Source organism: Podarcis melisellensis (genome assembly GCF_964234715.1).
Source record: "Podarcis melisellensis genome assembly, chromosome: 5".
Taxonomy (NCBI): domain Eukaryota; kingdom Metazoa; phylum Chordata; class Lepidosauria; order Squamata; family Lacertidae; genus Podarcis; species Podarcis melisellensis.
Genome location: NC_138537.1, coordinates 98,319,680 through 98,342,085, shown reverse-complemented (window position 1 = coordinate 98,342,085; position 22,406 = coordinate 98,319,680). Strand labels below are relative to the sequence as shown.

Genomic DNA, 22,406 nt, shown 5'->3' with positions numbered 1-22,406 from the left:
ATTATGAACATTAGCCAACTAGCACGTGGAAGTTAAATCCACAACCTTTTCATCATATTAAACGAGGCCAGAAACCTCCGTCACCCTGAACTGATAAATGCCACTGGATAAGAAGAATTGTCAGAAGCCATGTCCTCAGGCCTTCAGATCTCTAGGGAGAAGTATCATACAGTACACAGACACTGATAACATTGCACAGTACCTCAGCCAAGCCACTCATTAGCACAGAATACAATAACAGCAGTGTTTATCTAGAGGTGATTATATGGAAATAAATATCTGTTTCTATACACAGAAGACAGTTGTGAGTAGGTGGCTTGCTCCTTCATGTACCTTCTGTCTCTAAAACACTCCACAGAATTTGCCAAACTCTCAATCACAGAAAAGTTTATCTGACACTGGCTGAGACACAATACTAAGTCACAGTTCAGCATTATTAGAACTATCAGTGGTGAGTCTCAGGAGAGTTTTTCATCCGAAATCATGATTTGATCCTCATTTGTCTGAACCAGACACAGTTGGAGTAAGCTACAATTTCTCTAAATGACAGTATTTTTCCGTGTATAAGATGGTGCTTTTTGCTAAAAAAATAAATAAATTGTGTGTCGTCTTGTACACGGATGGTGAATGCAGAGCGGGGAACGTGCGATTAATGGCAGCAGCAAGCAGGAGATTGGCAGCGGTGATTGGGCGGGTGATTGGTGGCTGCAGCAAGGCCTGCTGGCGATTGGCTGTGGCTGTAGCAATTGGGCAGGCGATTGGCGGCTGCGGCAAGTAGGTGGGTGGGCTGTTGGTGGTGGCAATTGGGCAGGCGATTGGCGGCTGTGGTGAGGTGTGCAATTGGCAGTGGCTGTGGCAAGCGATCGGCAGTGGCGGGCAGGCAGGTGAGCAATTGGCGGACGTGACCTCCCTCACCCCCCCCAAAAGCTAAACAACTTAATTTCTTAATTTTGGGTTTAAAAACATGGGGGGGTGTCTTATACATGGAGGCATATTATACACGGAAAAATACTGCAGGCTGTGATGGGCAGCAGAGCCAGGTTCACTACAGGCTTAATTGGGGGCAGTGAGTGATGGGATCCACTACAGATGCCCACCGTGTCTGACTCATCCTCATCAGTTCGGGGCAGTTGGTGTGCTTCAGGGAATGGTGTGTCTGAATGTAGAAATAAATGTATGTGGCGCAAATTCTGATGTCATGAAGAATCTGCAAAATCAAAAATCAGAATTGAGGTGACCCAGGGATGCAGTCTTGCTACCCAAAATGCCGTCACAAGAAAGTAAGCTGTACTGAACTCTGTGTGGCTTACAGCCTTATTATCCTTTGCATCCTTTGTCAGAATCACTTGTGCTTCCAGTACAATACTATCTAGTAGCATTTAGAGGGGGGGGTTTTGGGGGAGAGGGGAGACCAGCAGAGCAATCAGTGTTGTGGGGCAATATATTTCCCCCTCATAATACTAGAACTTTGGGATCACCCAGTACAGTGGTACCTCGGGTTAAGTGCTTAATTCATTCTGGAGGTCTGTTCTTAACCTGAAACTATTCTTAACCTGAAGCACCTCTTTAGCTAATGGGGCCTCCTGCTGCTGCTGCGCCGCTGGAGCACGATTTCTGTTCTCATCCTGAAGCAAAGTTCATAACCTGAAGCACTATTTCTGGGTTAGCGGAGTCTGTAACCTGAAGCATATGTAACCTGAAGCGTATGTAACCCGAGGTACCACTGTACTCAAAGTGATTAGTAATAGATGCAGAAAAAATACATTTTCATCGAATGCGTAGTTAGATTATTTACTGCTAAGACATCTCACTATTTCAGACGGCTTTCCAAGTGGGTAAGGAATATGCTCAGAAGATATGTCTTAAGGTCTGTTAGCTATGATTAACTGCATGTTCAGAGGAACAGAAAGCTGCCTTGTACTGAATGAGGCCACTGATCTATGTGGCTCAGAAGTTGCTCCCTGGGGTTTCAGGCAAGAATTTCTCCCAGTCCTACCTGGAGATGCCAGGAATTGAAGCTGGAAGCTTCTGCATGCAAAGCAGATACTCTCCCATTGAGCAGAGAGCCCATAGAGTCAGCATATCAAATGCAAGGGACGCAAGGCAGGAGAGGTGGCTGTTTCCATGCCTTGTTCTGATCTTCCCAGAAGCTTCTGGGTGGTGCTGTTGGAAGCAGTTTGGAATGCATGAACCTTCGTATCTGCAGGGCACTCTCTCTGCTTGGGAGAAGGATGTCAGGAGGAAAGGAAGGAAGCTGCCTTATACTGTAGTGTGTTATCCATCTAGGTAAGTATTGTCTACCTGGACTAGCAACAGCTCTGCCAAGGACACAGATAAATGTATTTCATATTACACTAACAGAGTCTCATGAGTTCAATATCATGCACAAAATAGAGTCATAGAATCATAGAGTTGGGGGAAGCGATCATAGAGTTGGAAGAGACCACAAGGGCCATCAAGTCCAACCCCCTGCCAAGCAGGAAACACCATCAGAGCACTCCTGACATATGGTTGTCAAGCCTCTGCTTAAAGACCTCCAAAGAAGGAGACTCCACCACACTCCTTGGCAGCAAATTCCACTGTCAAACAGCTCTTAATGTCAGGAAGTATGATTCTGCTGTTTGCAAGGGCTCAAGAAGAAGATGACCAGAAATGGGTTATATGTGCTACAAGATTGATCATGAGTAAGTAAAACAGAAGTGCAGGTTGGCCCAAAGGCTGCTGCCTTGTAATTTATTTTTGTTGTAAATTTGCTACGCTTAATGAAGGGTGCCTTTTCTAACCTGTGTGTGCTTTCTCTACTGTGGGAAGGATACACTGCTTGTGATATTAATAGTAATATTGCAGTACGATGGCAATGAGCCATCTCAGAACTAGCGAGCAGTTGGGTTTGGAATTAATGAAGGAGAAGGTAAAATAAAAGGCTTATAAATCAGTTGATGGAAAAGCTCTGTGGCAAGCTTGGGGGTGAGGCAAGGCAGATGCACAGCAAAATGCAGTCTGAGCAACAGCAACAGCAGAGTCCCTTATTCCTTTGCCCAGCAAACAAGCCAAATCTGGACACCTACAGAAGTTGGGGCCATGTTGGCCGATGCATTCTGACCTATCGCTGATGGTGTGGCTTTAGTTCCTGCTGTTGACTGTAATCGGTTTTATGCTACACAGACTGAATTCGTCCTTGATTTTTCTAGGTACCATGTTAAGGATTTGCTGCAGACTTGAGTCCTGACATTAGCACCACAAACCTTTAAGAATATTACAGAAATGGAGAATAGATTGCAAAACATACTTATATTTAGGTTACCAGAAGAATTATAGAATTCTTGAGTTGAAAGGGACCTTGATGGTCATCTAGTCTAACCCCCTGCAGTACAAAAATCTCAGCACCTGAACACTTTTTTTAAAACCTGCAACCTACTGGATTTTTTCAACCAAGTTTTACACAGAAATTAATGAGCATGACTTAAGTTAGGTCCCTTGATTTCAGTAGGTCATCTGAGTCAAACTTAGATGAATACCACTCACTAAGTGGTATTCACTAAGTGGGCCAAAACAAACAAGATGAATTTTAACAGGGAGAAATGTAAAGTATTGCACTTGGGCAAAAAAAATGAGAGGCACAAATACAAGATGGGTGACACCTTGCTTGAGAGCAGTACATGTGAAAAGGATCTAGGAGTCTTGGTTGACCACAAACTTGACATGAGCCAACAGTGTGACGTGGCAGCTAAAAAAGCCAATGCAATTCTGGGCTGCATCAATAGGAGTATAGCATCTAGATCAAGGGAAGTAATAGTGCCACTGTATTCTGCTCTGGTCAGACCTCACCTGGAGTACTGTGTCCAGTTCTGGGCACCACAGTTCAAGAAGGACACGAACAAACTGGAACGTGTCCAGAGGAGGGCAACCAAAATGGTCAAAGGCCTGGAAACGATGCCTTATGAGGAACGGCTAAGGGAGCTGGGCATGTTTAGCCTGGAGAAGAGGAGGTTAAGGGGTGATATGATAGTCATGTTCAAATATATAAAAGGATGTCACATAGAGGAGGGAGAAAGGTTGTTTTCTGCTGCTCCAGAGAAGCGGACACGGAGCAATGGTTCCAAACTACAAGAAAGAAGATTCCACCTAAACATTAGGAAGAACTTCCTGACAGTAAGAGCTGTTCGACAGTGGAATTTGCTGCCAAGGAGTGTGGTGGAGTCTCCTTCTTTGGAGGTCTTTAAGCAGAGGCTTGACAACCATATGTCAGGAGTGCTCTGATGGTGTTTCCTGCTTGGCAGGGGGTTGGACTCGATGGCCCTTGCGGTCTCTTCCAACTCTATGATTCTATGATTCTAAGTCTAGATCAGCTGAACAAAGCCATTTTATTCAGTCCTAATAAAAATGTATCAGGGAGAGATGCTTCAGAATAGATGCTTTGTTTATACAGTTTGTTTCTCCAGTTTAAAGGAGGAAAGAAATATGTTAAAAGTGGGCAGATGCGGGCATGGAAAGAATCCGTAGCAATTATTACTTGGGCTTTAGCATCTCAGTTGAACTCTCAGTTTAACCACTTCAGGGCATGCTGTGATTCTCCATGAACCATGGCAAGCAATTATTTTGTATATTCGCATTAGGTTTAGGGACATAATAGGCCAGTTCAGAGCATGTGTAGGTTGGCTGTATTCATCGCAGCAGAATTTTTTTATCAGCTCATCTGTCCATTTCAGGTGTCCTGTAATTTTAAATCCAGAAAATTGATTTCAAGCAGTCTCAGTAAAGATGTGAAGTTGATATAGAATCATAGAATTGTAGAGTTGGAGGGGACTGTGAGGGTCATCTTGTCCAAACCCTGCAATGCAAGTATCTCAACTGAAGCATCCATGACAGATGGCCATCCAACCTCTGCTTAAAAACCTCAATGGAAGGAGAGTCCACAGCCTCCCAAGGGAGACCATTCCACTGTTGAGCAGCTCTTACCGTCAGAACATTCTTCCTGATGTTTAGTTGGAACCTCCTTTATTGTAGCTTGAATCTGTTGGTTCAAGTCCTTCCCTCCAGAGCAGGAGAAAACAAGCCTGCTCCATCTTCCATGTGACAGCCCTTGAGATATTTGAAGAAGGCTCTCATATGTCACCTCAGTCTCCTCTTTTCCAGGCTAAACATGCCCAACTCCCTCAAGTGTTCCTCAAGGGTCTGGTCAAGGTCACCCAGTGAACCTTGTGGCAGAGTGGAGATTTGAACCTGGATGTCCCTGGTCTGTGCTCAAGTGTCCCCCACCCCACAGATGCAACTATAGTGAGCTGCAGTGCCATGATCTACTTATATAAGCACCATGAGATTGTTTTTTGAGGGAGGCAGGTTTTATTTTATGACAAGCTGCTGTGTGTTTATATTTTATAGTTAGCCTCTCTTGGCGGCTTCTCTTTATTGAGTTAGTACAGCATAGTGGCTATCAGTTAAGAAGTTCCCATTTCAGATCTCACCTCTTCTGCCTTAAATATGTGATGTCATCTGACTTGGCTCGCCATCTGTGGGTCCTTGCTGTGGGATCACATTCACCCGGTGCTTTACCAACTGCACTGGCTCCCGTTGGAGTACAGGGTCAGGTTTAAGGTGCTGGTTTTGACCTTCAAATCCCTATGCGGCCTAGAACCCACGTACCTACGGGACCGCCTCTCCTGGTATGCCCCACGGAGGACCTTAAGGTCCACAAATGACAACATTTTGGAGGTCCCAGGTCGCAAGGTGGTTAGATTGGTCTCAATTGGCCTTTTCAATACTGGCCCTGACTTGGTGGAACGCTCTGTCACAGGAGACTAGGGCCCTGCGGGACTTGACATCTTTCCGCAGGGCCTGCAAGACAGAGCTGTTCCGCCTGGCCTTTGTTTTGGATTCAGTCTGACCCTTATATTTCCCTCCCCTTATGGTCTTGATCTATCGTCTACTTTTAAAATGAGGCTGCATTTTAAATTGCATTTTAACCTGTATTTTAAATTGGTTTTCCCCCTCCCTTCTCCCCCCCTATTATGTTTTTACTGTGATTTTATTGGTGTTAGCCGCCCTGAGCCTGGCTCTGGCCAGGGAGGACAGGGTATAAATAAAATTTATTATTATTATTATTATTATTATTATTATTATTATTATTATTATTATTATTGATAATGGTGACTTAACATTGCAGGGGTGTGGAAAAGATTCTTTAAAAGATGTACAGGAAGAACTTTGAGTGCTCAGAAGCAGCCCTATATAAAATTGCATTATAAATGCTGAATCTTTTAAATTTTTGGATAATTAAAGATTGCTTAATTAAAGTGGTCCTCCCTGAAAGAAAAGACCCTGCATACAGAGAACTGGTATGTAGGTTTTCACATCCCCCGCTAGGAAACAGCTTTCAGATATACAGCCTGAAGGGAGAGCTTTGTCACTTGAGTTTTGTGGCTGTGCCTTTGCCCAGGAGTAGAGGCAAAGTGACTCCTGCTCTTTCAAAATCGGTGAGTTGTTTTTGCTCACGAGATTGTCCTCATTCACCCTACAAATGATCTTGTTTTTATTTCTGCTAGAAGTGCTTCAGTTGGCAGCAGGGACTGGGTGTGCAGCTTCCCTTTCCTCTCCCCCATGCCGTTTTGGGTCCCTGTAGGGTAATTAAGAGGGGACCTTTTCAAGATAGTAGCATATTTCATGCAGGCTAATGCAGGAGTGGTAATTAAATGATTTGCTTTTTATGTGGGGTCTTGCCAAGACTCTCTTGGCAGTGAGCTGCCAGCCTCCGTCACCAGCTGACAAGTCCCAGCAATAACCTGTAGTAAATAGTGATAAACGCTGTTCTTCACATGATCTGCACAAGGTGCCTTTCTAATGATGCTTGACTTTTCTGTTCTCTCCCCCTTATGATATCTGAGCAAACAGAAATACTGTGCACATTTTTTCAGGGTGAAGTCTTCCTTCTGGTAGTGCTGGAGCTGAGTGATGGTCACTGTTGCAAACACAATGGGATCTCAATAAGCCAACAGTCTGAAAACACCCTGTCCTGGGGAAACATCTCCTGTCATCTCAGTGTGAGGAAGCAGCTATGCTCCTCCTTTCCACTTCCCCTCCTCTGAAATCAGCATGCTTATGGCAGCTGAAGCTGAGGGCGGGCAAAGCAAGGAAGCTGCCTTGCTCAAGTTGCCTATAAGCTGAAAACAATTGCCTCGTATTAATGACAACGACTAATAATGGTTGATCATGAATCTAAATTATTGCTGGGGCAAGCAGGGACACTGCTGTAAAAATGGGTTCCTAAATGTCATTGCTGTTCCTTTTTGCCCCTGAGATTGCCTCCTCCAAAGGCCCAGCGCAAAGTGCAGTTCAATACTTTGTCCTCTTGGCCAGTTTTCTCTACGTCTCTCACTCCCTGGGGTTGGGAGAGCCAACTGGAGCTGCAGTTCACCTGGGGCAGGTTGGCAAGGGAGACATTTGCTTCAAACCTCCATTCTCAAAGGAAGATGCGTTATATATGAGGTTTGCGTGGCTGCCACATAATAAAAGATGAGATTTAACCAGGTAGGATCCTGCTAGGAAACAAATGGAAAAAATTGGCCAGCATTACAAGTTCAGGCATTTGGTGTTTTAAAAACGGCTGCAATGTGGGTTCGGAGGTTCTTAATTGGCATCTTGATTGTGATTGTAAGCTGTTGGTTTTTAATACAGTAATGCTGCAACTTATGCTGCGCTTACATTCCAGGGATCGTGCCTAAAGCCCAAATTGTTTCTAGTCAAAACCCATTGGGTTCAGTGGCGGTTGGGATTGCCAAAGTCATTTTCCCTGGAAACCCACCTCCTTTCCACTTCCTTTTGTTTTTTATTTACCACATATGTAAAGCTGAAGGCACACAAGTTAAATGCATATAAGTTGCGGGCCTACTGTCTTGTGTTTTAATGTTGTAACCTGCCCTGGGACCTTAGGGCGAAGGGCAGACAAGGAATAAATCAAACCAACCAACCAATATGGATCTCTTTTCTAAAAGGTTGTTTCAAAGATGACCGCATTGTATTCTGGACTTGGATGTTTTCCACTTACTTTATGGAGAAATGGGCCCCCCGGCAAGATGACATGCTCTTCTATGTCCGAAGGAAACTGTCATACGTTGGTGGAGACAATACAGATGGGAAGAAGGTAAGTTGGGAATGGCATCTTACACCCAAGAGGCACCTTTTCCTTCAGGTTAAGTGCAATTTGTGTTTTGGCATTGCTGTGTGTCGAGAGATGCCGTAAAGCTTGGATAGACTCTTGGGATGTGTGTGATTTGCTGGCTTATAAAAATTAAAGGTATTTTTACATGAAATATTTGGCCATCATGAAGGCAACGAAATGGGAAAGAATACTACAATTATGTGTTCTGGGGTGCTTTGCCACGTTATAGCACTTAGAACCCGGAGGCCATTTGTATGACAGTCGGTGCTTGCGATCATGTGGTAGGTATTAGCTCATGTTATAAAATTCCAGAGGAAATGAAACATACCCACTTAACAACCACTCACCACATTTCCCTGAATAGAAAGTTTGTGAAGCTGGCCACAAGTACCCTTAAATCGACCTGATTTGGAGCTACTTTGTGATGAACAAAAAATCCACTTGGAAGTCAGAAGACAAATGCATTTTGTTTCTAGATTGGACATTATGAAATGTAAAGTTTGTAACCTGATGTTGTTGTTTTTAAAAAGTGATTGTATGATATAGCTCATGGGTAGCAAACATTTCTCAGCCAGAGACTTGCGTTCCCTCACAGGCAGTCTTCTGGGGGATGGATGGCAGTGATGGGCAGGGGCAGAAGTGGGTCAGGCTATGGGCAACAGATGCAAGAGGGCACATTCAACTGTGAATAGTCCAATGTTTCTACTCTCTCTCTCTCACTCTTCTCCATCCAGGCAAACAAGAACCATTCTTGCAGTTCAGGGATACATTCCAGCCAGGCAAAAACAGAGCAAGACGAGAGGGGCCTGGTCTTGGGAGAGTCTCAAGGGCTAACTAGAGAGACTGGGAGGACCACAGTCCATCCCTGGGCTTCATATTTCCCAGCCCTAGACTGAAGGGCTCCAATAGAGACTTCAAGGCTTTGCTCACGTTTATTCTCATAGAGAACACCGTTCCATTTGTGAGAGAGCAGCAAATCACACATATGCTGCATCAAAACACATTGACACAACGTGAAGAACTGTCTCTGTGAGACAGGAATTGTTTCTGTGTATATTTATGTACTTGTGTATAGTCATACCTTGGTTTTCGAACAGCTTAGTTCTTGAATGTTTTGGCTCCCGGATGCCACAAACCCGGAAGTGACTGTTCTGGTTTGCGAACTATTTTTGGAAGCCAAACATCTGACGGGGCTTCCGCAGCTTCTGATTGGCTGCAGGAGCTTCCAAGCTGCAATTTGGTTTCCAAATGTTTTGGAAGTTGAACGGACTTCTGGAACGGATTCCGTTCGACTTCCAAGGTACAACTATATTTGAAACTTCCTGGTACCTAAGAATTTGCTCAGAGTCAAGGCTATACCACAGTGGATTTCAAAATGTGTTCTGGAGAGCTCTTGGAGTTCCTCAGAAGCTTCTTGAGGTGAGGTGCATTCATGAGAAGCGTTCATGAGAAGCTTTTCTCTGACAAAGAGCTTGCCCAGTCCTGGCACCTTTCCCCTGCCATATGCAGCTACCAGAAAATCCTGGTTGGGTCAGGGCACATGCTCGATTTATGTGGCACTAAACCCTGTGTGAGGTGCACAGGAATTCCTCAGCATGCACCTCTAAGCAACAGAGGGTAGGAAAAAATGTTTGAAGAACTATTGCACAGGGCTATACATTCCTCTCTTTCTAGGATATTTGATATCCTAAATCTGGACTACTCTGTTTCTCTTAGAACTGCAGGAGAGGAAATAAAATGGCTCTTCTAGGCATCCGTCAGCATCTCCAACTCATCTGCCCAGGTGAAGAATTGAGTAGGTGGCAGCTGCTGTGGCAGCATCAATGTGCTGGGGGAAATAAGGCAAGCCAGGGAGTGGGAGAGATGGAGTGAAGAGCTATCGAGTGAAGCAGGAAATGGGGAAGGCTGGAAGAGAAGCGGGGAAATATACATGAGTCATTCCCTCCTTTACTTAGGTATCACTAACACCACTTCTAGCAGCGTATTCTTTCCTTCTGATAGGTTAAAAGCTTGATTTAGTGATAGATTACAGGTTGATGAAATGTCTCTTCCTTTTTATGAGTCTCGTTTAAGGCGAAGTGCAACCAGATGTTTATATGATAATGCATATTGATTTGACATAAAATGCGACCTGAAAGCTGGAAGCACTGTATAGAGCAGTGTTTCCCAACCTTGTGCCTCCAGCTGTTTTTGAACTACAACTCCCATCATCCCTGACTAGCAAGACCAGTGGCAAGGGATGATGGGAATTGTAGTCCAAAAACAGCTGGAGGCACAAGGTTGGGAAACACTGGTATAGAGTAAATCTTCTCACCAGTGCAGAGGTGGTTGTGTGAGGAGGAGGATGTAAAATTTTCCATTTCCTGCAGAATGATTGCTTCCTGTCATGGCAGAAATGTGGATCTGTGCATGCTTGTGTTGCCTCATTGTGGCATAGGTAGCTGTGGCAATTTTGTTTTCAACGAGAGAGGAGAAAGTGGCAGCTTGATATGCCAAGATCACTTTGTGGTCTTTAAGTTGGAGAAAATGAGAAATCACAGTGTTTGGAGGTGACAAGACAGTGGGGAGGAAGGAGAACCTCCTTTGGCTCTCTTTGCTTCTCCTACCATGGCTGATCTTGGGTCTTCGACACAGTGGAACAGTCGGTGCCCTGAACGCGTGTGGTGAGAGCCCCCAGATATATAGACCAAAGATGGCCACCTTCTGTGTTCTTGAAGCCCCTCTTTTCCTGACTGCGGCCTGGTGTCAGGCTCTACAATAAGATGAGCAGTAAGAGCTCTGTGTGTGCTTATAATGTAGACACTGCTGGGATGTTGCATTCAACCCCAAACAAAGATGTATTGTTAACATGGAAAGCATATTTCTTTCTCTTGGCAAGCGGCACCTTCTTCTGCCCCTCTCTCTGCCCAGCTCCTCTTCCCCTTCTCATACTCCACGCTGCGCCTGCAAAAAACAAACTGTGCAAACATTCCTATTTTCGCATAAGTTGTCCACAAAATAATGTTATTGATTTAGAATAATTTTATAAACTACTTAATCAGACACAACCCTGAGTTGTGTTTATGTAAAATATAATAAAATAATGATCAGTGCTATATGAATAAAACCACACTGCCTTTTTTATGCATTTTGCTTTTGCTTTTTAATTATTTCTCTGAACTGGGAACTGTGTTTTTGTCAAACTTTGAGAAGTGCAAAAACCAAAGAAGATTAGTCTGGGATGTGCAAATGAAGTCACTTCACTTGAAGTTGTGGCCTGGACAAATCCTTGCGCATCCCCAACTGCTGCTGTGCCCTTATGGAGAAAGTGGTCATCTTCCGTCGTCTGTTCCCTTGATCCTTTCAATTACTTTTCCTTGCTGAAACATGGCCTTCCTCCCTATGACACAGCCCACCAATGCTGCTTCCTCCTTCTCCCCTGCTCCTCACCCCCCACGTCTCTATCCTGCTGCTTTTTTACCCTCTTCTGTCCTTTGCATCCCCATGTTGCTGTTCTCTGTCACCTTCCTGATGTCTGGCTAGTCACCCTCCTCGGCAACAGTGCCCATTCTCTGCAGTGAGGTGAAATTTCAACATTCATGTGTCCCTCTGACCTAGCTGCCTCCCTGTCTCCTCTCCCTTTCCTCTCCCTTCAGTCTTTGCCTCTGAACTGACTCTCAGCACACACTGCCTTGGGCACTCTCTGGATCTTGGCTTCACAAAGGGCTGCTTTGTGCCTGACCTCTCTGGTGTGGAAATCTTGTTTCTCTTTGAAAGTCACACGCTGTCTGTCCTCCTCATGTGGTCCTTCTATGGTCCACTCATCCAGCAGCCTTCTCAGAAGCATTATCCTATCTTCTCCTGTTGTCCTCCTCCCAGTGTGAAATCTGGAAGCCCCTAGTCATGAACCAGCATATGGGCGGTGGATACAGATACAGTCGTTCTGACTCAAGGAATGAGGCAGTTGAGCAGCTCGGCAGCTGTATCCATGCCTGAGCAGTCCTATTTAGGATCCACTCTGCTAGAAAAGGCGTCTGAAACATAGTCTACCTCCCTTTTTCCCTGACTGGATAACTGCGCCCAATGGGGTCACCACTCAGCGATCACAAAAGACAATTGAAATTTGGAACATGGAATATACGGACTTTGTTGGATAACACAGACAATGAGCGTTGAACTGCCATCATCACAAGAGACATTCTAACATTAATATTGCAGCGCTTCAAGAACCTCGAAGAGCAGAAGAGGGACAACTGAAGGAAGAAAAAGGAGGCTACAGATTCTTTTGGAAAGGTCTACATGAACAAGAACATTGAATACATGAAGTAGGCTTTGCTATCAAAAATGATCTTGTGAAGCTCTTGTCAGATGTCCCTACTGGCATTAATGAGTGACTTTCAACCCTTTGAATAAAACTCGCCCAAAACCAACAGGCTACTATTCTAAGTGCTTATGCACCAACACTGGATGCCGATGAAGACATTAAAAAAAAAAATTATTCTCAGCTGGATGCCACCCTGAATTTTCATGCAAGAGTTGGGCGAGATTTCGATCTGTGGGCCTGGGACGATTGGGAAAGAAGGAATTGGCAACAGCAACCAGAACAGAATCTTACTTTTGGCTATAGGTGCAATTCTTCCTGAAATTGAAAAAAAGAAGTGCTAACTCAACTATTGCACATACAATTGATATAGGGGCCCAACTCCTCCCAGTCTGTTCAGTAATCTCCATAGCCTCCTGTTGAGAAATATCTGGTGCTGCATTCTGGAATTGCAAAAACAGCTTATTTATTGCAATTCTTTGGGTTTACTGGGCATAAGCTGCGAAATGAGTGGAACTTCTAGGCAGCCTTGAGCTATAACACCTCTCATATTAAACTTTAAAAGGGGGGAGGAGAGAGTTTGGGAGCTGGTTGAGTTAAAGTCCAAAGGGAGAAGTATTTGGAGGTCATAATGGTTACTTTGAATTAGAGTAGTGGTGGCACCACTGCTTCTTATCACTGTTCCTCTCAGTCACAGAAAAGAATTGCAAAAGACTTGTGATACTCTGAGGTTCAAACCCAATTTTTGGAAGTTACAACCTTGAATGACCACTGCTTTGAATAATCTCCCCACCCTTCTCCTTTGCTTATGTTTCTTGACTGTGAGCCTGTGGGCAGGGGCTACCTTTGCTTTTAATAAATTTGTAGCCACTCAAACATGAGTTTTCCCATTACTTAAAGAGACCTTTTGGTTTTCCCCCCTCAGCAGGTTGAAGTGGAAGTGTACCGCAGGGATTCTAAAAAGCTGCCTGGCCTGGGAGATCCAGATATCGACTGGGAGGAAAGTGTCTGCTTGAACCTTATCCTTCAAAAGGTAGCCTAACCTTTCTGTTTCTCCAGGCTTTGATTTATTAATATAAGAAGCCCCTTCCCTTTATGGAACACAGATATTTTGTCTGTGTGTGGTTGTGATGGGGAGGCCGTTTCATTGGCTCTGTACCCTTTGCTTCATACAGATATAGGATTTTCATCTGTCCAAAATTGCCTGCGTTTTGACAGCCGGGCTGCCTGGTCAAGGGCAAAGGCTGTAGAACATTTCCTTTGCATGCAAAAGGCTCAGTTCCTGGCATCTCCAGATAGGGGTCTCCAGTCTGAGACACTGGAGAGCCACTGCCAGTCAGTGTTGACAATATTGAGCTAAATAGTATAAGGCTGCATCCAAGGTGGTCATCCATATATGAGCTCTTCATGGAGTGCTGGGGCTTATGTGTCGCTTGTGAATTCCACCTAAACATTCCACCTAAACATTCCACCTAAACATTAGGAAGAAGATTCCACCTAAACATTAGGAAGAACTTCCTGACAGTAAGAGCTGTTCGACAGTGGAATTTGCTGCCAAGGAGTGTGGTGGAGTCTCCTTCTTTGGAGGTCTTTAAGCAGAGGCTTGACAACCATATGTCAGGAGTGCTCTGATGGTGTTTCCTGCTTGGCAGGGGGTTGGACTCGATGGCCCTTGTGGTCTCTTCCAACTCTATGATTCTATGAATTGATGGTGACCTGTGTTGCTTGTTTCTCCAAGCTGGAGGAAGGCATCTAAGGAATCAGTCAAAGGCCAATGGTGCCTACCATTTCCAGGTGCAGCTTTGTTTCCTAGCTGGCTGCAAGGCAAGACCAGTATTTTGGGGATTATTTTGAAGAAGCATCGTCCTTCTCCTTAGTGCAAATAGGATAATGTAATGGAACCTGTCCAGTAGGCACAACAACGGAAAAGAGAGAACTTCTTAAAGTGCCTTCTTGGGGTGATAATAGAATTATTGAATAGTAGGGTTGGAAAGAACAGTACCCCGAATGTCATCTTGTCCAGGCTCCTGCAATACAGGAATGTTCCTTAAGTTTGGAAAGAAAATCAGCTCTGTCCCAGAATTTGCATTCAGAGGTGGCAACTTGATTTTCTCAGGGGAGGGGGTGGGGAGCACAAATTCAGTGCTTCTCAAATACTTAAGGGTATAGGGAGAGGATCCAGAAGCTGACTGTGCCTTCCATTATTCAGTAGCATGGCAGGTAGAGGCACAAGAACCAGTCTCTTGGATTTTGTGAAATAATCATTCCTCTGCCTAGCCAGTTCATGTGTCTGGGCTCTGCTCTTCTCATATCCACAATCACTAACCCACACCCATCACCCAATTTTTTCTTAGCATTGTAAGTGTCTAGTAACTGTCCAAACCACCAAAAAGAAAGTGTTCAGGTATCCTCTTAAATCAGGGGTGGTGAACTTCTGGCTTTTCCAGTGCTGGACTTCATCCCTCATCATTCTCAGCCTTTATGACTGATTCTCAGGTTTGGTAGGAGTCCAGCAACATCTGGGCGGTCACGGGTTCTCTACCCTGGTTCTAAATAATACATATGCTAGGAAGATGGAAACTACTTACTTGTGGGTTCATTCCATAGCAGTAATAAAGTGTATAAATGACTGCAATGGCATTGGCAGGCGTGATCACATGGGACTCTCTTCATCCTGGGATTGTCCAAACTGTGGGAAAGGTCCATGTGATCAGCCCTAGTCACTCTGGCTATGTTCCTATGTAATTCTAAGCCATCATTGGTCTTAAAACAAGGTTTGTTCAGCAAACCACGAGTTGTCTCACTGATGAGCCATGACTTTTCCCCCCATAGTTTGTTTTGTTTTCCATTTGTTCTTTGGTTGTGTCTTTATAGCTTGGTGTTTGGAGATACGGTGGCCACACAAACCTAAGCACGACTCTTGAAGACTGATTTTTCCAAATCTGAACATTCTTGTTTAACCCTGGTTAATTGGGCCACCTTGGTCTCTTCTTTCCACGCTGGTTGTGTTCCTACATCATGCTAAGCCATTCTTGGTTTTAAACCTTGATTTAATATTTTCATTTCTGGAAGACCCTGACCTCAAACCACACAGATTCTGTTTTTAATGCATATCAATGCAAAATATATGTCTGTGCAATTTACTGTAATCATACATTGGCTGTGCACCAGTGGACAACCATTCTGAATTATATCAGCTATAGATGAAAACAATCCTGGTGAGATTACTATGTTGGAATATACACGGTTCCAGGTTGAGCTGGCGCCTGTCATTTCTGATCTAGAAGACAATTGTCTCCTATTGTGTCAGGTTAGCAGCTCCTGCCTTAGCTGTTGCACAGTATGTTGGAGTACAGAGACGGATCTCTGTTTCCACTTAATTGACAGTCTAGACTTCTCTGCAGTTTTATTACTCATTGAAGATGCTAGACATCATGTGCAGCCTGGGAGTTTTCTTGCTAAAAATTTGGAATCTTGACTTTTAAAAAAAGAGAGAGAGAGAAATGATTCAGTTTTTAAAGCTGTTATATTGTTGATTTAAATTTAGTTTTAATCTGTGGTTTTAGCTGACGAGCACTGTTTAAGGAAAGATTGGATTCTAATAATAATAATAATAATAATAATAATAATAATAATAATAATAATAATTTATTATTTATACCCCGCCCATCTGGCTGAGCCTCCCCAGCCACTCTGGGCGGCTTCCATAAAAACCAAAAATACAGTAAAATCACACGTTAAAAACTTCCCTGAACAGGGCTGCCTTAAGATGTCTTCTGAATGTCAGGTAGTTGTTTATCGCTTTGACATCTGCTGGAAGGGCGTTCCACAGGGTGGGCGCCACTACCGAGAAGGCCCTCTGCCTGGTTCCCTGTAGCTTCGCTTCTCGCAATGAGGGAACCGCCAGAAGGCCCTCGGCGCTGGACCTCAGCGTCCGGGCAGAATGATGGGGGTGGAGACGCTCCTTCAGGTATACTGGACCGAGGCCATTTAGGGCTTTAAAGGTCAGCACCAACACTTTGAATTGTGCTCGGAAACATACTGGGAGCCAATGTAGGTCTTTCAAGACCGGTGTTATATGGTCTCGGCGGCCACTCCCAGCCACCAGTCTAGCTGCCGCATTCTGGATTAGTTGTAGTTTCCGAGTCACCTTCAAAGGTATCCCCACGTAGAGTGCATTGCAGTAGTCCAAGCGGGAGATAACCAGAGCATGCACCACTCTGGCGAGACAGTCCGCAGGCAGATAGGGTCTCAGCCTACGTACCAGATGGAGCTGGTAAACAGCTGCCCTGGACACAGATTTGACCTGTGCCTCCATGGACAGCTGTGAGTCCAAAATGACTCCCAGGCTGCGCACCTGGTCCTTCAGGGGCACAGTTACCCCATTCAGGACCAGGGAATCCTCCACACCTGCCCGCCTCCTGTTCCCCAGAAACAGTACTTCTGTCTTGTCAGGATTCAACCTCAATCTGTTAGCCGCCATCCATCCTCCAACCGCCTCCAGACACTCACACAGGACCTTCACTGCCCTCACTGGTTCTGATTTAAAAGAGAGGTAGAGCTGGGTATCATCTGCATACTGATGAACACCCAGCCCAAACCTCCTGGTGATCTCTCCCAGCGGCTGCATGTAGATGTTGAAAAGCATGGGGGAGAGGACAGAACCCTGAGGCACCCCACAAGTGAGAGCCCAGGGGTCTGAACACTCATCCCCCACCACCACTTTCTGAACACGGCCCAGGAGGAAGGAGCGGAACCACTGCAGGACAGTGCCCCCAGCTCCCAGCCCCTCAAGACGGTCCAGAAGGATGTTATGGTCGGTGGTATCAAACGCCGCTGAGAGATCCAGCAGAACTAGGAAACAGCTCTCACCTTTGTCCCTAGCCCGCCGGAGATCATCAACCAGTGCGACCAAGGCAGTTTCAGTCCCATGATGAGGCCTGAATCCCGACTGGAAGTGATCCAAATGGTCCGCTTCTTCCAGGCATGCCTGGAGTTGTTCGGCAACCGCTCGCTCTATCACCTTGCCCAAGAATGGAAGATTTGAGACTGGGCGATAGTTGGCCATTGTGGCCACGCCTCTTTCAGTGGGTCTGGGAAGGCTGCCTCACGGAGGGAAGCATTCACCACCCCACGAAGCCCATCGCCCAGTCCTTCCCGGCTAGCTTTTATAAGCCAGGATGGGCAAGGATCCAGGAGACAGGTGGTTGGCTTCACTCGTCCAAGCAGCCTGTCCACATCCTCGGAGGTAACAGATTGGAATTGATCCCACTCAACTTGACTAGACAGAACTCTAGCACTCTGGCCCTGCTCCCACGGTGGAGTCTACTTCTTCCCGAATCTGAGCGATTTTATCTGCAAAAAACTTTGCAAAATCATTGCAGGAGAATATGTGGCCCGTACTGGGCCCCGATGTTACAGGTGGTTCCGCTAAATTGTGAACCACCTGAAAAAGTCTCCTGCTGCTGTTTTCTGCAGATGCAATAGAGGTGGTGAAGAAATTCTTCTTCGCCGTCGCTATCGCCACTTAGATGTTGGGTCATTCTAGAACGTTTGTCATGTGCTGTGTTCCCTTTTTTTTAGCCCAACAATATTTAATTGTTAGATCAGTCAACTAAAAAAGCAGGAACCCTTCTCTGGTGATCAATTTTCATTTGGGGTAGCTAAAAGTTAATGGTTCACCTCCTTGCTATTGAGGCTGTTTTGATTCTGGTGTACTGCTACAATAGACAATTAAAAAGAAGACATGAAAAACGACATAAGTAAAAAAAGCTATTTTACCCTTCTGTATATTGAGTGTGTGACAGAATTCAAACGTATCATCAAAAAGCAGGTAACTTCTCAACTACAGTGGTACCTCAGGTTACATACGCTTCAGGTTGCATACACTTCAGGTTACAGACTCCTCTAACCAAGAAAAAGTACCTCAGGTTAAGAACTTTGCTTCAGGATGAGAACAGAAATTGTGTGGCAGCAGCAGGAGGCCCCATTAGCTAAAGTGGTACCTCAGGTTAGGAACAGTTTCAGGTTAAGAACGGACCTCCAGAACAAATTAAGTACTTAACCCGAGGTACCACTGTACAAAATTTTGAAGATGGTGTCTGCACTTTAAAAAAAATAAATCCCTCTGGCCCACCTCCCCCCAGGTTTCAGATGTGCGGATGTAGCTTTCTGATCCCCTTTCAGGCTGGTTTTGCCCTTGGAAAAGTCCTCCTCTTTCTGTTGGCCTTTGTTCTCTGGCCTGCTATATTTATTGTCACAGAGTAGGGATATTAAAGTTGTGGTGGTGAAACCGCTGCAGGTAGAAGTGTCTCTGGCTGCCACTGGCCAGAGGTGCCAACTCCCTGGGGCCTGAGCACCCACAAAATTCTTCATGAAGGGACTGAGCGCCCACAAATTTAAGTGCCAGGGCCATGCATGCTGCATTGCACCCACGATCCTGGGCGCCCGTGATTGGGGGCCAGACTGGCACTCCTGCCCTTGGCTGACCTGCTCTGATCTTAGGAAGGGTCAAGGTAAGCAGAAAGATCTGGCAAAGGAGGAGTAGATGAAAGAGGAAACAGGTAGCTCAGAACAAGAGCAGACAGTGGTTGGGAAAGGCTGCAGATCAAGGAATGTTGGGGAAAGGGGATTGTAAGAAGGGACTGAATGAGGGACGTCAGCGAGAAGAGGAGGAAGACTTGTGGAAACAAGGGGCAAAGTAGAAATTGTGCACCGGGCGAGGAGCTGCAGAGGTGAGGAATTGTATGTTGATTTGAAATCTCTGGTTGCATGATCCTCGTTTGATAAAAGTGCTGTTTTGGAACTAGGCTGTGTGTGTCCTGGGAGGAGGGTATCTGCAGAGCAGTTAGACATTGACTGGGGAAGGAACTTGCCTTTAAAAAGCAGACCAGAGTATTTATGAATCAGAGAGGAAATGGAAACTGGAAGGTCACATTTTCTCCTGTAGTTGCTGACGCCGGGGAGGAAAGCTTAATGAAAAAGCTGTTAAGGCTGTCATTCTGCTTTGGTCGTGTACAACCACTAATGCTTCTTTTCCAACGCCTTGGTGTTGTTTCAGCTGGATTACATAGTGACTTGTGCGGTGTGTACGCGTTCAGATGGAGGGGATATCCACATTCATAAAAAGAAATCCCAGGTGAGAAGTGCAGTTCATCGTGAGAAACTTGGAGGGACAGCCTTGATCTCAGCCCCTTTCCCTTCATGTGCATGCCAATATCCGTGCAGCAAGCTAATAACATCTTCCAAATGGTTTCTTCCAGCAAGTCTTTGCATCTCCAAGTAAGCACCCTATGGATAGCAAAGGGGAGGAATCGAAGATCAGCTATCCAAACATATTTTTTATGATTGACAACTTTGAAGAGGTAGGTCACTCACAAGAACAGATGCCATTTCTTGTGCTTGTCTTTAATTTCAAATAGTTGTGGTAGCTCCAGCCAACAGTGTTGTGTTTATGTAACGTAACTGCACTGCATGGGAACATCTGGACACATCTGAGTTTGTTTCCGCTACTTGTATTCCTTTTCCTTAGAAAGCTTGGAGCAGATTATGTGGGGCTCCTGAAGGTCTCCCCTCTGAGCCTAGGCCAGCTCTTGGCTTCTCTGTTGGTACAGAGGACCTGTAAACATAGAGGAACCTTACCTACATGTGTTAATCACTTGCAGACAGACATACCGTATTTTTCGCACCATAGGGCGCACCGGACCATAGGGCGCACCCAGTTTTTTGGGGGGAAATAAAGGGGGGAAAAATTTTTCCCCCAGGCGCGGGGCTGGGACGGGGGAAGCTTGAGCTTCCCCCGACCCCAGCCCCCAAACAGGCAAGCCTCCGCAAGCCGTGGGAGCGATCCCGCTGCTTGCGGAGAGGTCTGCGAAGCCTGGACGTGCTGAGCTCAGCGCGCGCAAGCTTCAGCATGCAGGCAACTCTCTGCAAGCAGCAGGAGCCCAGCGCTGTCCCCCGAGTTTGCGGGGCTGGCGACGGGGAGGAGCAGGCTTCTCCCCCCCCCCAGCCTTCTAGCCAAGTCGGGGGACAGCGGGATGGCGCGCTGCCCTCTCCCGCTGTCTCCAGAGTTTGCGGGGCTGGCGACGGGGAGGAGCAGGCTTCTCCCCCCCGCCAGCCTTCTAGCCAAGTCGGGGGACAGCGGTAAGGGCGCGCTGCGCCTCTCCCGCTGTCCCCCGAGTTTACAGGGCTGGTGACGGGGAGGAGCTGGCTTCTCCCCCCCGCCAGCCTTCTAGCCAAGTCGGGGGACAGCGGGAAGGGCGCGCTGCACCTCTCCCACTGTCCCCCGAGTTTGCGGGGCTGGCGACGGGGAGGAGCAGGCTTCTCCCCCCGCCAGCCTTCTAGCCAAGTTGGGGGACAGCGGGATGGCGGCGTTCCGCCTCCCCGCTGTCCCCCAAGCTTGTGGGGCTGGCGGTGGGGCTCTCCTGAAGCCTGGAGAGTGAGAGGGGTCGGTGCGCACCGACCCCTCTCGCTCTCCAGGCTTCAGCGAAAGCCTGCATTCGCACCATAGGACGCACAAACATTTCCCCTTCATTTTTGGAGGGGAAAAAGTGTGTCCTATGGTGCGAAAAATACGGTATGCAAAATACTGTAAAGCAAGTTCAAAGCCCAAATGAAAGACTTGGAAAAGCTCAGTAACTGTTTAACCTGGTTAAATAAACTGCATGTCAAAATTTTGCAGTATTTTATCAAATAAACCACAGAGCCTATGGCTTGCCGATCAGAAGGTTGGTGGTTCGAAACCCCGCGACGGGGTGAGCTCCCGTTGCTCAGCCCAAGCTCCTGCCAACCTAGCAGTTCGAAAGCACGTCAAAATGCAAGTAGATAAATAGGCACCACTCTGACGGGAAGGTAAACGGCATTTCCGTGCGCTGCTCTGGTTCGCCAGAAGCGGCTTAGTCATGCTGGCCACATGACCCGGAAGCTGTACGCCGGCTCCCTCAGCCAATAAAGCGAGATGAGCACCGCAACCCCAGAGTCGGCCATGACTGAACCTAATAGTCAGGGTCACTTTACCTTTATCAGATATTGCCAAAGGCTTAGAGATTGTCCTTTTCCTTAGACACGCTGAAGGTTGGCCCAGGGCAAAACTGGAGGTTGTTAATCCACCATATCCAGCCCCCCAACCTGCTCTTGCTGGCAGAGCAGAAGCACCTTTGTACTCTTCTGCCCTTCTTCTTCTTCTTCTTCTTCTTCTTCTTCTTCTTCTTCTACTACTACTACTACTACTACTACTATTTCTCTCCCATTCGAAATAAAAGGGAGAGATTCAAGTCAGCTCTTAAATTCCCCCTGGACTTGGGGGTCTTTGGGGGTAATAAGAAGGCCCCATATACGACCTTTTGGCTCAGCTGATGACAAGGTGGTGATGGGAGACCTGGTGTGTGGTCTCGGTCTCTCTCTCTCTCTCTCTCTCCCTCTCTCTCTCTCTCTCTCTCTCTCTCTCCCTCTCCCTGTACCTCCCAGGGGTCCAGAGAGAGGACCTGCAGCCTCACCATGATTGTGTTGTGTTCCTCAGTGGACAGTAGACCGTATGTCAGCAGAATTGGGAGGGAAGCACTTTCTGATGATTGCCCCCACCCCATGCCCCATTTAGGAAGAGCAGAGGTGTCTTCAGTGGGGAAGGGGAGATAAATGAAAATTGGTTCCCTTTCTGTTCAGTCACACAACCCTCAATTTCTCTCTCCCCCCCCCCCAGCATTATATTGTATTAAGTTATGTTTTGTGAGCGTTTTGGGCAAATTCATGTTTAATGCTCTTCCCCCTACTGCCCTTCTTGCTCAAAAAAATAAAATAGGATACATTTTAACTGCTGCAGGTTTTAGTGCTTCCAGGCCAATCATTTGGAATTTGCTTTTCTGAAACAAAGTCCTGCATCGTGTGCCTTGAAAAGGACATTTGTATTTTGCAATCTATGTAAAATAGGCGGCAGCAAATGAAGTTTTAGCTATC

General features: G+C 46.1%; 1 protein-coding gene across 2 annotated transcripts in view; it reads left to right on the top strand.

Moving 5' to 3' along the window:
* The window catches only part of KIAA0930, a 68,449-nt gene that overhangs the window by 30,149 nt on the left and 15,894 nt on the right, over window positions 1-22,406 (top strand). For both annotated transcript variants that reach the window (XM_081913354.1, XM_081913355.1), the window contains exons 2-5: window positions 7,989-8,137; window positions 13,381-13,488; window positions 19,516-19,593; window positions 19,718-19,819. In XM_081913354.1, coding sequence (XP_081769480.1) covers window positions 7,989-8,137; window positions 13,381-13,488; window positions 19,516-19,593; window positions 19,718-19,819 — 437 coding nt within the window. The remainder of the gene's footprint in view (window positions 1-7,988; window positions 8,138-13,380; window positions 13,489-19,515; window positions 19,594-19,717; window positions 19,820-22,406) is intronic.